Raw genomic sequence first — 12,833 nt, forward strand, 5'->3', positions numbered from 1 at the left:
GGAGAACAGGTGTATCTGAGGAGTCAAGGGGCTAAGCACACCGAGGCCTGGTCTACACCTAAAACGTAGGTTGAGCTAGTTACAATGCATACAGCTGTGAAAAATTTCATGCCCTATGCGACATAGTTAGGTTGACCAAACCTGCACCGTAGACGCAGCTAGATCGATGGAAGAATTCTTCCACCTGGGGAGATTCATTAACTACACTGATGGAAACCCCTTTTCTGTCGATATAGGCAGCATGTACACTGCGACACTAGAGTGGCCCAGCTGCAGCGCTGTAGCAGAGACTTACCCGTAGCTACATCCTCCCCTCCTTCAGTCCTAATACCAGGTAGTAGTCACTTGGCAGCTACCCATCTGCACTCTTGTTCATACAGGATTGGGGTCATCCCTGCCATGCTCAGCATCTTTGAACCTACATGTGCAAAGCCCTGCATCTGCTCAGTGCAGGATCAACCCCCTAGAGGAGGAATGGCATCTCTGACCATTTACCCTGACAAATATACAGCAGGAAACGCGACACAGGCATTGTGAGCTGCTTCACAGACAGTGTGGAATATAAGGAGCCAGACCCTCAGCTGTTGTAACTGGCGTAGCTCCACGGATGTCTACAGAACAGCACCGATTTACAACTGCTGACGATGTAGCTCTGGGGCTTCTCCAAAAGGAAATGTGATGTTGTGTCCCTTCCTGTGCTGCCTTCGAACAGGACTTCGGTGGGGGGAAGCCGACTGTGGAAAAGTTTTGCTATTGTACCTAAAGGCAAGTGCTTTGGCTATGTGTTTCCATCCATCTTGGAGAATTCTGCACAGTTACATCATCCCATTGTTCCTGCGAGTTCCAAGCACATGCCAGCATCCCTTCCTCTCAATGGTTAAACTGTTTTCCTGTTTGTTCCCTCTTGCTTCTGGGTATGACATTTCATGAGAGCTGCGCGGTGTGTCCCTTTTCTTAAAACACTTTGTCCCTTTCATCATGTCTGCCTGAAACTTCTTTCAACAAGGTGGGGAAATGTTCTCCTGTTACCAGAAGGGAAAAGAAAAACAACAGGAGCCGAAGTCTGGTGCAAGCCAGAGGCAGGAGGCAGAAGCCAAAGTCTGGTGCAAGCCAGTCATGAATTTAGGACCCAGGAGCAGTTTTGCTGGTGGCTTTGTTTAGACGCATTCCCTCCGACTCCTTTCCATTGCTCCTCTTAGTGATTTGGGTGCTGGTGGGATTGGCATGGGATTCACCCATGGAACAGGGGCCATACAGGAAGCAGAAATGTAAGTGTTTCTGTATTTGGGGGTCAAAGAAAGCCATTAGTTCTCATTCTTTAGGCATCTAAAAAGCTAGCCCTTAGTGACCAACCTGCAATCACATAAGACATCTGTAGCAAAGCAGGGCACTGACTCTCTAGGCCTCCTGAATCCCAGGGTAACAATATAACCACTAGGCTATCCTTCCTCCCAAGTGACAGCCTGGCTCTTGGCGTAAAGGAATCCTCTGCTGATTCCTTTGGTAATTGAACCTTTGTAAGCCTCCAGTTCCTGGCTCTGTCTGGTATTTCACACAGATGCCTGTAGCATCTACTGTTCTCTTCTGAGTTTTCCGTACCTTAAAGCGCCTCTCTTCCAAACAGTGCTGACATCATCCCTGTAGCCTTTTTTGCATGTGGATAACTTAACATCCCTGCAGCGTGCTGGCATCCCTGCTTTACCGTCTCCATTTCGAGAATATCTCATTTCATAGTACAGTGATCAGAATCAGAGGATCATGGAAATTAGAGCCAGGAAAGACTTATTAGGTCATCTAGGTTCTAGTCCGTAGCCTGAATACCTCATACTATCCCAGCCATGGCATCACTCTGCTATTATGCAATACTGGAATTATAATCCGGTGAGTTACATTTAATGCTGCTATTATGTTTCCTTATTGTCTTTAGAATGATTATTGCATTTGTGTAAGATTAGATGTCTTAGAAACTTCCCTCCTTTACCTCTGTAGGACTTTCAACGTCTTTGCTTTACATCTTGGAGTTTTCTCTTACACTCCTCTCTTTGTTTTTTCGTTATTTTTTCTCTCTGTTTTCACTAACATTGATGTCAGCTGCTGAGCAGTCCCTCCTCCCTGTCCACCTGGCTACCTTCTCAGCCACTTTGTCCTTTCCTCTGCCACCGACTGTACAATCTTCCTCTGCCCTCCATCCTCATCTGTGATCTCCTTTCATCCCCAACGCAGTAGACGACACCTCTCTTAAAACAGCCCTGTTCTATCCTGCACCACGTACTTGGTCTCTGCTTCTAGGTGAATAATGTTCTGTTTTCCCAGGACTATTCATTTGAATTTAAGTCTAACTCTGTTCCTGCTTTGTTCGTGTTCCTTTTGTGTTCATTTCCCATGAAAAATTTTCTTCTCGCTGTTGTTCAGTGACAGTACATTTTAAGCTTGCTAAGTCAATTAAACTCCTTCTGCCTCTTGGAAATATCTTACCACAATTAGCAGGAGTTAATGCTCACACAAATTCCACTCCAAACAGCTCTCCTTCTTGACAGACTCTTCGCTTTCCTCCCTTTTCCTTGGGGCTCTTCACAATGATTTTTAGTGCTTGTTACATTTTACACAAGGCTGCGCTGGTTCACCACATTGACAGCAGCTTGTGTCGATTCATGACAGTGATACAATCAAAACCTAAATAGCTTGAGCAAACAGGGAAAAGGTTGCACTCCCTTCCTGAGAAACTTAAAAAAATGCCTTCCTGGAGAACTCCCTAGATTAGCAGGACTGCCAGGTAGCCTCTTCCAAATGCCCAGAGGGATCATAGCTCGTTTCGAGGCTTACTCCTGTTCCCAGCACCTCCCTGCACATCAAGATCTGGGTGCCCAGGATGCTGCTACACTGAATCAGACCATTGGACTCACAGGGAGCTTGGTCCTTGAAGTGGATCCAATCCCTCTCTGGGTATGTCTACACTGCAGCTAAAAAGCCATGGCTGGCCAGCTGACATGGGCTCATGGGGCTCGGGCTAAGGGGCCATGTAACGGCGGTATCGATGTTCGGGCTCATGCTGGAACCCAGACTCTCGGACCCTGGGATGTGGGAGGGTCCCAGAGCTCAGGCTGCAGCCCAACCCCGAACATCTACACCGCAATTAAAAACAGCCCTAGCCGGAGCCCTGTGAGCCTGTGTCAGCTGGCACAGGCCAGCTGCGGGCCCCCAATTGCAGTGTAGACATACGCCTCAGCAAGGGTTGGAAAGGACTTCGGGTTGTTTTTAAGACATCGTCCTCTTCTATCAAATCAGTTATTTCCCATTTCAAGGGCCTTGCCTTTTTTCTAGCCTTCTGCCCAAGACTAAGGAAACTTTAGTTAAAGGGAGTTTGGGGCCAGCCTCGTTCCCAGCTTGTGTCTATAGGCTGCTCATCTCTCAGCTGCTCTCAGGCTCACAGTTTGATGAGGAGTTGCTTGCTCTTTCCACCTTGTTTTCGGCTGGGTTTTATGAGAGAGTCTAAAACTCTTTTGACCCATGAGAATGAATGTGATTTGTATCCCTTGGGAAGTGCTGTAGCTGGTTGGCGTGTCCTGCAGGTCATGTCTCTACCAGGAAAAGAAGAATAACTCTGTGGGCTGGGCCCATATTTTTTTAAAAACATAGTGCGGCCTAACACATATTTACCAGGCTGTTCTTGGTCTATATGGACCATAAGCTTGTTAAGTCCGCTGTAAAAAAAGTGTTCATTGAAGGTGGCTTTAACAAGCTTTTCCCAGGTGCTCACTTGGCCATGTGAAGCGTCTGAAATTCATGTTAGGATGAACCTTCATTTAAAAAACAGGAACTGCACTGAATTGGGTACCCAAGGGAGGAAAGAGAAAGTGAGGGAGGCCAAGGAAGGACTGTTAGAAGACTGTGACAGAGGATATTGATTGCGCTGGCATCACCTGTGAAGAAATACCACAACTAGTGAGCAACCATAATCAATGGAGAAACTGCCTGATGTGTCTGTGGCACAGGAGGTGTACGCACCCCCCACCCCCCCGAACTCCCCCAGACTCCCTAGTGGTCAGTGTTGCCAATTTAGTTGTTTTCCAACCCTCCCTGTAATTTCAAAGACCCTCTTCTCATTTCAATTCCTGGGGAAACACTTAAGGTAACACAGAGATCATCTAGTGGATTCACGGTCACAGCCTTGCTTCCTTACACCTGATTTTGCCAGACCCCTCAGCTGCTCTCCTACTATGCTGTAAACGTCTCTCTCTTCTTCCATGTCCTCTTTTGCTGGTAGTACAGCCAGTATTGCTAGGAGAGGAAATCCTGCCCTCATTAATAAACATTCTTATCTATTGACGCATGTGTGTGTGTGTGTGCACCACTGCCTTCTGGACAGAGTCAGACCAGCTCAGCAGTGTCCTATCCCCAGTACTGCTCACACAAGAGATTTGCCTTTGGCTCAAGCATTAGGGGGTTTGAGCTTTTGCAGCAGAACTGGAATGCTCTCTCTAGGAGGCGGGCTGGCTTAGCTGTGATGGAGGACAGCTGGGTTCTAGTCCTGGCTCTGTCACAACCTCCTGGTGCGACTTCTGTGCCTCGATTTCCTGGCTGCAAACCAGGCATGATAATAGCGCCCGGTCTCTGAGACCTCAGCCATGGATGTGACTAGAGGAAACTGTGCTTTAGCAAAGCAAAGCAAAGCCCTTCTGCTGCTCTTAGTGAGGGCCAGGGGCTGTCTGCTAGCTGGGTGGCCACCGATGTGTTTTGCTCAGTTATGGGACTGTCTCTTTCCCGATTGCTCCAGTTCGGCTCCACCTGCTGGCCACCTCGGCAGGCTGCCTCTGTCCTTCCCCTGGGATTACAGCATCATGAAACAATGAGGCTCCATCAGACCTGCCTTTGCCTCAATGCAAAAGGATCTAAAGGTGAAGTCATGACAGATGAAAACCCTCTTCCAGCCAACCGGTTCCAGAGCACGGGCCTTCTCCAGACCCGGGGGGGTCACCGGATTGTGTCTCCGGGCTCTGAACACTGAACAACAGCCAGGGAATTTATTCCCCTCCCCACACATGTGTTTGTCTGTGGTTTGCACGCTCATTTATCATGTCTCTTGGGGGGGGGGGGGGCGCTGCTTATTTCAGACCCCAAAAGTCTGGCGCCCCCCCCCCCCCGGACTGGCTGACTCCCCCCGGCCTCCCCGCACACACAGTGAGGGGATTTCACACCCGAAGCCGGGCGCAGTCTGTAGTTCATTAAGGATGCAAATCAGCTCCCTGAAGACCTGACTGAACAGGTCCCTGTGTCGCCGGTGGCTCTCCTTGGCGTACCTGTAATCTGCTCTCCTGCCCCCCCGGGGCCTGTCTCGGCTCCCCGCCCCGAGCTGCACAAAGGGGGGGAGCCGGGCTGCCCCCTTTCCCCCACCAGCCCGGGCGCAAAGCCCCGGAGTCCTGCCCCCGGTCCCCTGCACAGCGCTGCGGGCAGAGCGAGCCCCACGTGCGCTCTGGCCCCGGGGCCGAGCGGGACCCCCCGGCTGAGCCAGCCGCACTCGGGCCGCGGTGCTGGGGGTCCCGGGGCCGGGCCCGGCGCCGTGTCCCGCGGGGGTTGGGGGGCCGGGCTGCCGCCGCTGGCTCGCCGCCTAGTTTCTGGTTTTGTTTTCATCGGCCCCCGTCCCATGCTGGGGGGCGGGTCCGGGCCGTGACGCGGCGGCGCTATAAAGCACCTGCCCGGTGCGGCTCCAGCTCCAGGAGAGCTACTGGCCGGTCTGGGGAAAGGCAGCGCTCAGCGTCCCCTCCTGGTCCAGGCTGAACCTAGCCACCATGGTAACCCGCCCCGCAGGCTACTGGTCTCTCGCCATCACCCTTTGCATCCTGCTGGGAGAAGGTGAGCCCCCTCCTGTTTTCCTTGCACGCTTTTTAAAGGGGGATTTCCTTGTTGCGCTGGGTTTTGGAAGATGCCACTGCAGAGGAAAGTGGCACCTGCGGGCAGGTGTGCTGGGGATGCGTCCTCCTGGCTCAGACTCTGAGCCTGCCAGCTGCTTGCCGGAGCAGCACGAAGTTTCACGTCACCAGAGCAGATCCCCTTCGCTGCCTGTGTAACCGCTCTCTGCTCCTCCGCGGAGCTAGGCGTTAGGGCCGCATGGGAGAGGGGGCAGACTCTTGCTAACCCCCTTGCAATTGTCCACCCCAGACCCTGTTTCTTAGGCGATCAGCCTGCACGTTGCATTTGCACCATTTCCTCCCTTGGATTGAAATCTGTTTGCTTGTGTGCACTAGTGACACGGAATAGTGCCCGCTTTAGCGCCTGGCACGGAGAACTTGCACATGCAGATTGCAGTCCTAGCTTGATAAGAAGCCAAGACAGAAAAAAATAAATAAACATGTAGCCCGCAACCATGCGTTGAAGGCATGTGCAGGAAGATAGCTGCCTCTCAGTGTTTTTGTTTGTGGGCAGATAAATAACGTGCAATTTGCCAGCGAGTTACACTGCCTGGGATTGCCAGAAAAAGCAAAAGGTGTCCTAGCAGTGCCACTTTACCTTTACAATACCTGGTCGCTCCAGGTTTTCTAGCAAACTCCCCTGCTGAGTTATGCAAGTGCTTTTATGATCGTACTGCCTAATCAGCAAGGCTGCACCTACTGTAAAACTGCCCTGGAAATTGAAATCAACTTAATCCCTGATAGAGGTGTAATTGCAGCGTTTACATACCATTGTGCATTCCAGAGCTCTTAAACCTATAGCATGACTGATCCATTTTTCTTCCCTCCGCTGCAGGTATGGGCCGTCCTCCCCTTGAGTCCCACCTAGCTGCAGCCAGCAGCAGGCACCCCAGGACAAAGAGATGTTCCTGCAACAGCTGGCAGGACAAGGAGTGCATTTACTTCTGTCACCTGGATATTATCTGGGTCAACACCCCAGGGTGAGCATGTGCGTAGCTATTCCAGAGAATGTTGCTGATAATTAATAAGTAAATGATTGATCTAAAAGCAGGGATTTCTCTGGCTGGTAGTTGTTGGCCAAGGTTGGGGGCGGTGAGCTGGGGATAGAATGAATCCCAGTTTGTGTGTCACCTGTTGCAGATAACAGTGCAAATAGGAACAACAGAAAAGGACCACTCCTGTTTCCTCTAGGGATTACAGCCGCTTGCTTCATGTTGTCACCAAATAGATGGCATGAAAACTCAGGAAGTCAATCCCCTTGTGATTGTAATTCCCCTCCCCCCCCCATAGTATTTATACTAAAAAAACCTTCAAATTGCCACCATAAAAAAATTAAAATGTGGCAATTCCAACTTGCCACACACTTCTTTTCTTTTACATCTGTTACTCCAAACACTCGTTTTAAGATGCCAATATTTCTAATGGGGCTTGTCATTAAGAACCTGTAGCTGGGACGCAGAGCTCTTTTCAGACCCGGGGCTGCCACCTTTCTCTCCAGTCCCAACAGACGTTCTCATTCAGGTGTGGTTATAATTATGCCTGCTAATGTAGAATCATTAGTAACAACTTGCTCTGAAAATAGCTGCAGTCTCTGCCATTCCCAAACTCTGGGAGGAGTTTGGAGGTGGTGGGGGTGGATTGTGATCAAAAATGGAAAGGGAATGAACACACGTCAACAGCTATAAAAGTATGCTGTGATCAGAAGAACCTGTTAGAGCCCGAAGACATTTTAACTTGTAACATGTCCTGTGCATACAACACTGTTGTGTGTGTTTGTGGGAAGGAGAGCCTCTTGCTGCTTGGCAAACTGGGCACTGGAAACTCAGAGCCGGATGGAAGGAAGCTGAACTGCTTCTGCTGTTAAACTTGGTCTGCCTGCTGAATAATCACTGTTGCATGGGAATGTTTCCCTGTGTTTCTGAGCGGTTTCAAGGAGGATAAAACTCCACTTGCAGTCCAGTACTTGCTGGCTGATGCTGGTCCAGGCTACCGGTAAGGGTGGTGGGAGGAAAAGTGGTGGGTGGGAGGCAAGAACTGGATTTTATAGGCTTTAGAAATATCATTGGTCTCTTCACCTTGTGTCTACAGATGGCGTGTTTTTTGTTTTTTGTTTTATGGCTTGGCTGCCTCCCAAGCCTGCATTGCTTATTTGATTTCTTTTGTTTTAACAGACAAACTGCTCCCTATGGCTTGGGAAGCCCGCCAAGGCGTCGCAAGAGATCGCTGAACAGGTGTGAGTGCTCGCACTCCAAGGACAGCATCTGTGCTACCTTCTGCCAGGCAAAGCCTTGGTAAGCCCAACAGGTCCCTGGGACGGGTCTGGGAAAGGGCTGATTACCCCCCCTTCTATCCCACTGCTGGTCAAGGGGTGCTCTGCAAAGGAGTGGTTGAGAGTCCAGGCTCCGAGTGAGGAGATGGACTAATTCCTTAGACTCCCTGATGGCTGCACTGTTCTCTGGAAGCATCTGGAACTTGTCTAGTGGCTTTTACACCCTCCCGGAGAAGCCCTGGCAAAGGGTCACGAGCACGTTTCTGTTCATACAATAGTCTCCTTACTGCTTGGTAGAAAACAATGTTACCTCTGTCGCTGTGGTGGCAGCACATGTGAGGAAGTGCTGGCTTGTGTAGTGGTGGGGTGATGCCGATCCCATGGGAGGGGGTGAGCAGAACCACCGTGAGGCGCACGGGAGGGTTATCCAGAGCCTCACACTCCTAGGGGCAGTAGCTTCCTTCTGGTGTGTTGCAGGGGAAGAGAATGAAAGTTGCCCATTGGAGGGGCACCGGCTTTTCTTGCCTCTGAGCTAGATCTAGATTTAAAAAGCTGCTTGTTTTTCTGCTAGCTTCTCTTGGGGGAAATCTAGATCTAAATATTCACTCTCCCCTCAGCCCATTCTGCGATGCAAACACATGTGTGCTAGCAGCCAATGTGCAGAAGCATAGAGCCTGCTGCAGGACGCGTGGACTGCACTATAGGTGGTCATTGTGGGCTTCTAGTCTGAAGTGGGACAACTTAAAAGCAGTATAAGGATGTGTTTAAATTGCGAAGTACTAGAAAGTGCCACTGTCTTTAATTTGCTATCTAACAAATCCTCAGAAATAAAACTGCCTACAGATATGTCCAGGTTACTGAGTGGGATCTGAAAGGAAAGGGAGCCAACAGTGACACTGCAAGCGGCTGCCAGAAATGGCAGGGGGTTAGCGCTTTCAACCCTCTAATAGAGCGATGTGCTCCTTCCACTCCACATGGGCTAACATGCTTGTGTTGCCTTGACTTTCAGGTATCTTGGGAACCTCAAGCTCCCACCGAGCCGTGGCGTATAGATAAAGAGTCTCCACAATGGCGACCTGAAGCATCCACAAACCGATCTTCTGAGAGCCTGAGGGTAAGAATTCCATTTAAACTGGATCTAAACGGAAATACAGAAGGCCTTGCCACCCTGCTCCCCAAAAGTAATTGCCCCATAAGCATGTGAAATCCCACAGGATTGTGATTCCAAGACTAGATTTTACTCAAATGTCAGCTTTTCCAGTCAGGGGATGCTGAAAACTTCTGATAACTGACACTAAACCTAGACTAGGAGACTAGAGGGGTGAAGGAAACCCCTTTGCCCACCTCCCACTCACCAGTGCAGGATGGTAGTATTGTGCAGGTCATGATTCTCAGGACTTTCCCATCTTCTGCCATGCAAAACAACTTGGCAGACATCCTGTCAAGATCAAAGGACACTGGCTGTCCCTGGATGTGAGGAGGGTAACAGATGAGTTTCTGAGTGTTTGATCTCTTTTGTTTACAGGGACTTTGCTGTCTCTAATGCCCAGCTCCCTGGATGGTAGCACTGCTCTCAGAGGAATGTTCAACCAGCAGCCTTGCCTGGAAGAAAAAGATCCGGAATGGGTAAAAATCCTGTTTCCTGGAATAATTTGGAGTCCTGGTGGATGCCCCTGGCTCTTGCCATGGGTGCCTGAAAGAGAAGAAGGAAAGACCAGGCAGGAAAAGCATGGGCCAAATGGAAAAGCAGGAGAAGTAGAAGAAACAGAGGAGGCAGCAATCCTGCTGAAAGACCCAGCACTCCAGAGACTGCTGTAAAGGGAAAACAGGATCTCCTTGTATGTGGTCATGGACACATTGGGAAGGTGTGATCTAGCCTGTTGGATCAGGACGGGGTTTAGTCCAATACCAGCTAGATTCCACACTGTATTCTGACCGTGGTCAGCACTGTCTCTGCAATCCATGCACTTAGGCATAGAAAAAGCCATGTTCAATTCTGAACTTGGCAGCACCAAAACAATCCTGTATTGGAGGCCTGGTCTACTGTGTCTTGACCCAGGTTTGAACAGGGTCCAGCTCAGCGGCTTTTAAACTTGGTTTGGCTGGTCATCGTAGACACCGACTGATTGGAGCTGTTGCCTCCTTGGGCTTGTCATCTTAGCACTTTTTCCTCTTTACTGCCCTGTCAAAGACAATCCGATGTGCATTAAATTGGATTCCCATTGTACTATGGTGTAGCTAACCAGGCTCTGGCTTTCTCTTGCGAAGCCATTTGCTTGAGGTCCCTTCTCCATGAGTGTAGACCGAGAATAGCCGGTTTCACTCTGAACCTGTGTTAAAGCCAAGCCCTGCACATCCGGCTCTGCAGCAAGTGGGTGGGGAAACTTGGGCAGAGCTGCATTTCCTTTATTGTCTCCTCTATTGCTGATGGGAGTGTTGCAGGTCACATTAGTTACATGGGGAGGGGGAAACTCGGAGCCAAACTACTAGTCCCAACAAGTGCGGAGGTGTGAATGCTGTCTCGTGTCCTTAGACCTGTAATTAGCTGGGTAGAACATTGTAACTTGGCCCTCCCAGCTTGGTGATCTGCACAGAACACTCCATTAAAGGAGAAGCTGGGGGCAGTGAAGAGAGGTAGTGGGGAAGTAGCAATTGCTTGCTGCTTCACTTAGTGACGGTCTGAAAGGGACAAATGGTGATGACCTGCCATGCATGGCTCATGGGAAAGGTAGATCCCCTTAACTTGGATACAGTGTAGATTAGCCAGGGAGCAGATGGCTGTCAAAGATGTGAAGTGAAAGCCCATTGAGATGGGAGTGCAGTACCTCTCTGCATTTGGAAGAGCTGTCATTGCCAGTCGGGCTTCGTTCAAGAGGGATGGGCTTAGACAAAAACCAGGATCATGGCCACATACAGTCCTGGAGTGTGTTAATTCCACTGGCCCTCCAGGAGGAATTCCACTGAAGAACTCTGGGTGCATGCTCTGGAAGATCCTCTTGCCAGACTGATGAAATGTCAAGGGGGTAGGGGGCAGTTGGGCTTGTATCACAAATGCTCTTCGATTTCCCAGCGTACAACTTGTGTTGCAGAGCCTGGCTGCAAAATATTCATCCAGTTAGTGCAGCTACACCAACACTCCTGTAACTTCAACCCTGGCTGTTTTCTCAGTACTCCACATGAGAACTTAAAAAGGCTGTTGGTGGACGGAACCATCTCCTTGTTGTAGTCTAGTCCCATTGGACATACAAAACACTGCCTCGGTTTTGTTTTGAGAAATAGAACAATGAGACCAGCTAATTCATGTATCATATGTAGAACATTAGAGACACAAATCATCTGGTGTCTAGAGCTGGAGAGAAAAAGCATGTTTTTTGTTTTGTTTTGTTTTTTTTCCCCTCCCTTCTGAAGGTTTAAATCATCCTGACAGGATTTGATAAATTCCTGGTTGAAAGGAAACTTTGCACACTGTTTAAGTTTAAGTTTTGAGTTGTGTAATTTAAAATCAAACTACTGGTCGAAATTGTTCTGTGTGTCTCTCTTTTTGTGTAATGTTCCTTCTTGGAAGGGAGTAATTTATAGCATGCACCCGCTGTGTGCAGCATCCCAACATTTCAGTATATTTATTTTAACCTATTTTTAGACAGTAATTTGCAAATATGTAAACTTTAATTTGTAATAAATGATGCAAAAGGTGACATTTCTGATTTCTTCTCTACCTTCCCCTCCCACCTCCACCCAAACTGAGTAGCCGGTGAAGGGTGGGAAAGATGTGGGTGTGGTCAGAAGACCACTGGATTAGTTTCCCAAAGTCTTGGAACAGAGAAATGAATGAGATTATTGAGATGGGCAGGAATTAAGGGGTGGGTTTTGGTCTTACCAAAGCTCATGGGACAAGTTTCAGTTCAGGGTGGGCCCCATTTAGCTGAGACTTTAAAAGCCTGGGCTGGTTCCAATATAATTGGCCCTCCTCTGGCTGGTGGCTGTCGGGAATGTTGCTGTGGACTAGATTCTAACACAGTCACAACCATCCAAGGCTTGCACTGGGCTGGGTGCAAGAGCCAGAATTCCTGGAAGCAAGGGTCTAGACTCTGATCTCCTGTTACAGTGATGGGACTGTGAACAGAACTTGAGGCCATCAATTATCTTGACAAATGCTATGAACATGGATGGGGTGTTAGTGAGACCAGAAGAACTAACACTCTCCCTCCTCTCATCTGTAGATGTGCAGACAGAGGACAGGTTATAGGTAATAAAACATACCAACTAGCACTAATAGTGTGCCAGAGTGTGAAACCAACCCAAAGTGCATGGGCAGCAGGTATCAAAGGCTGACGCACCCCCCTACCCCGGGTCCCGCAACAGCCTGTATTGCCCTGCCCACACTCCGTCCCCAGGTCCCCTCCTGCTGTGCTTTCCTTCCCCTGGGTCTGGGACCTCAGGCCAATGCTGCAGGGGCTAGGGCACTCCCATTTTTTTTGCAAGTGGACAGGCCTGTCCTGTCCACTTTTCACTGAGATGGACCCCGCCCCCAAGCAGGACTCTCCCATCACTCATTCAGCCTTCTCCCCGAAAACCTCCAAATTAAAAAAGGTTGTCCACTTGCTGTAGCTGCCTGTGTCTATTGCTGATGTCAGGGTTACTGAATGAGGAAGCTGAAG

At 49.5% G+C, this 12,833-nt stretch overlaps 1 protein-coding gene across 1 annotated transcript; it reads left to right on the plus strand.

Annotated features, from left to right (window-relative positions):
* Positions 1–5,724: 5,724 nt before the first annotated feature.
* EDN2 (endothelin 2) lies at positions 5,725–11,863 on the plus strand. The gene is made up of 5 exons (XM_034754309.1): positions 5,725–5,850; positions 6,742–6,886; positions 8,078–8,197; positions 9,185–9,289; positions 9,701–11,863. The coding sequence occupies exons 1-4, from the start codon at positions 5,787–5,789 to the stop codon at positions 9,225–9,227; spliced, it is 372 nt and encodes a 123-aa protein (XP_034610200.1). The 5' UTR covers positions 5,725–5,786; the 3' UTR covers positions 9,228–9,289; positions 9,701–11,863.
* Positions 11,864–12,833: the final 970 nt, after the last annotated feature.

The sequence above is a fragment of the Trachemys scripta genome, chromosome 20 (assembly GCF_013100865.1).
Source record: "Trachemys scripta elegans isolate TJP31775 chromosome 20, CAS_Tse_1.0, whole genome shotgun sequence".
Classification (NCBI taxonomy): Eukaryota; Metazoa; Chordata; order Testudines; family Emydidae; genus Trachemys; species Trachemys scripta.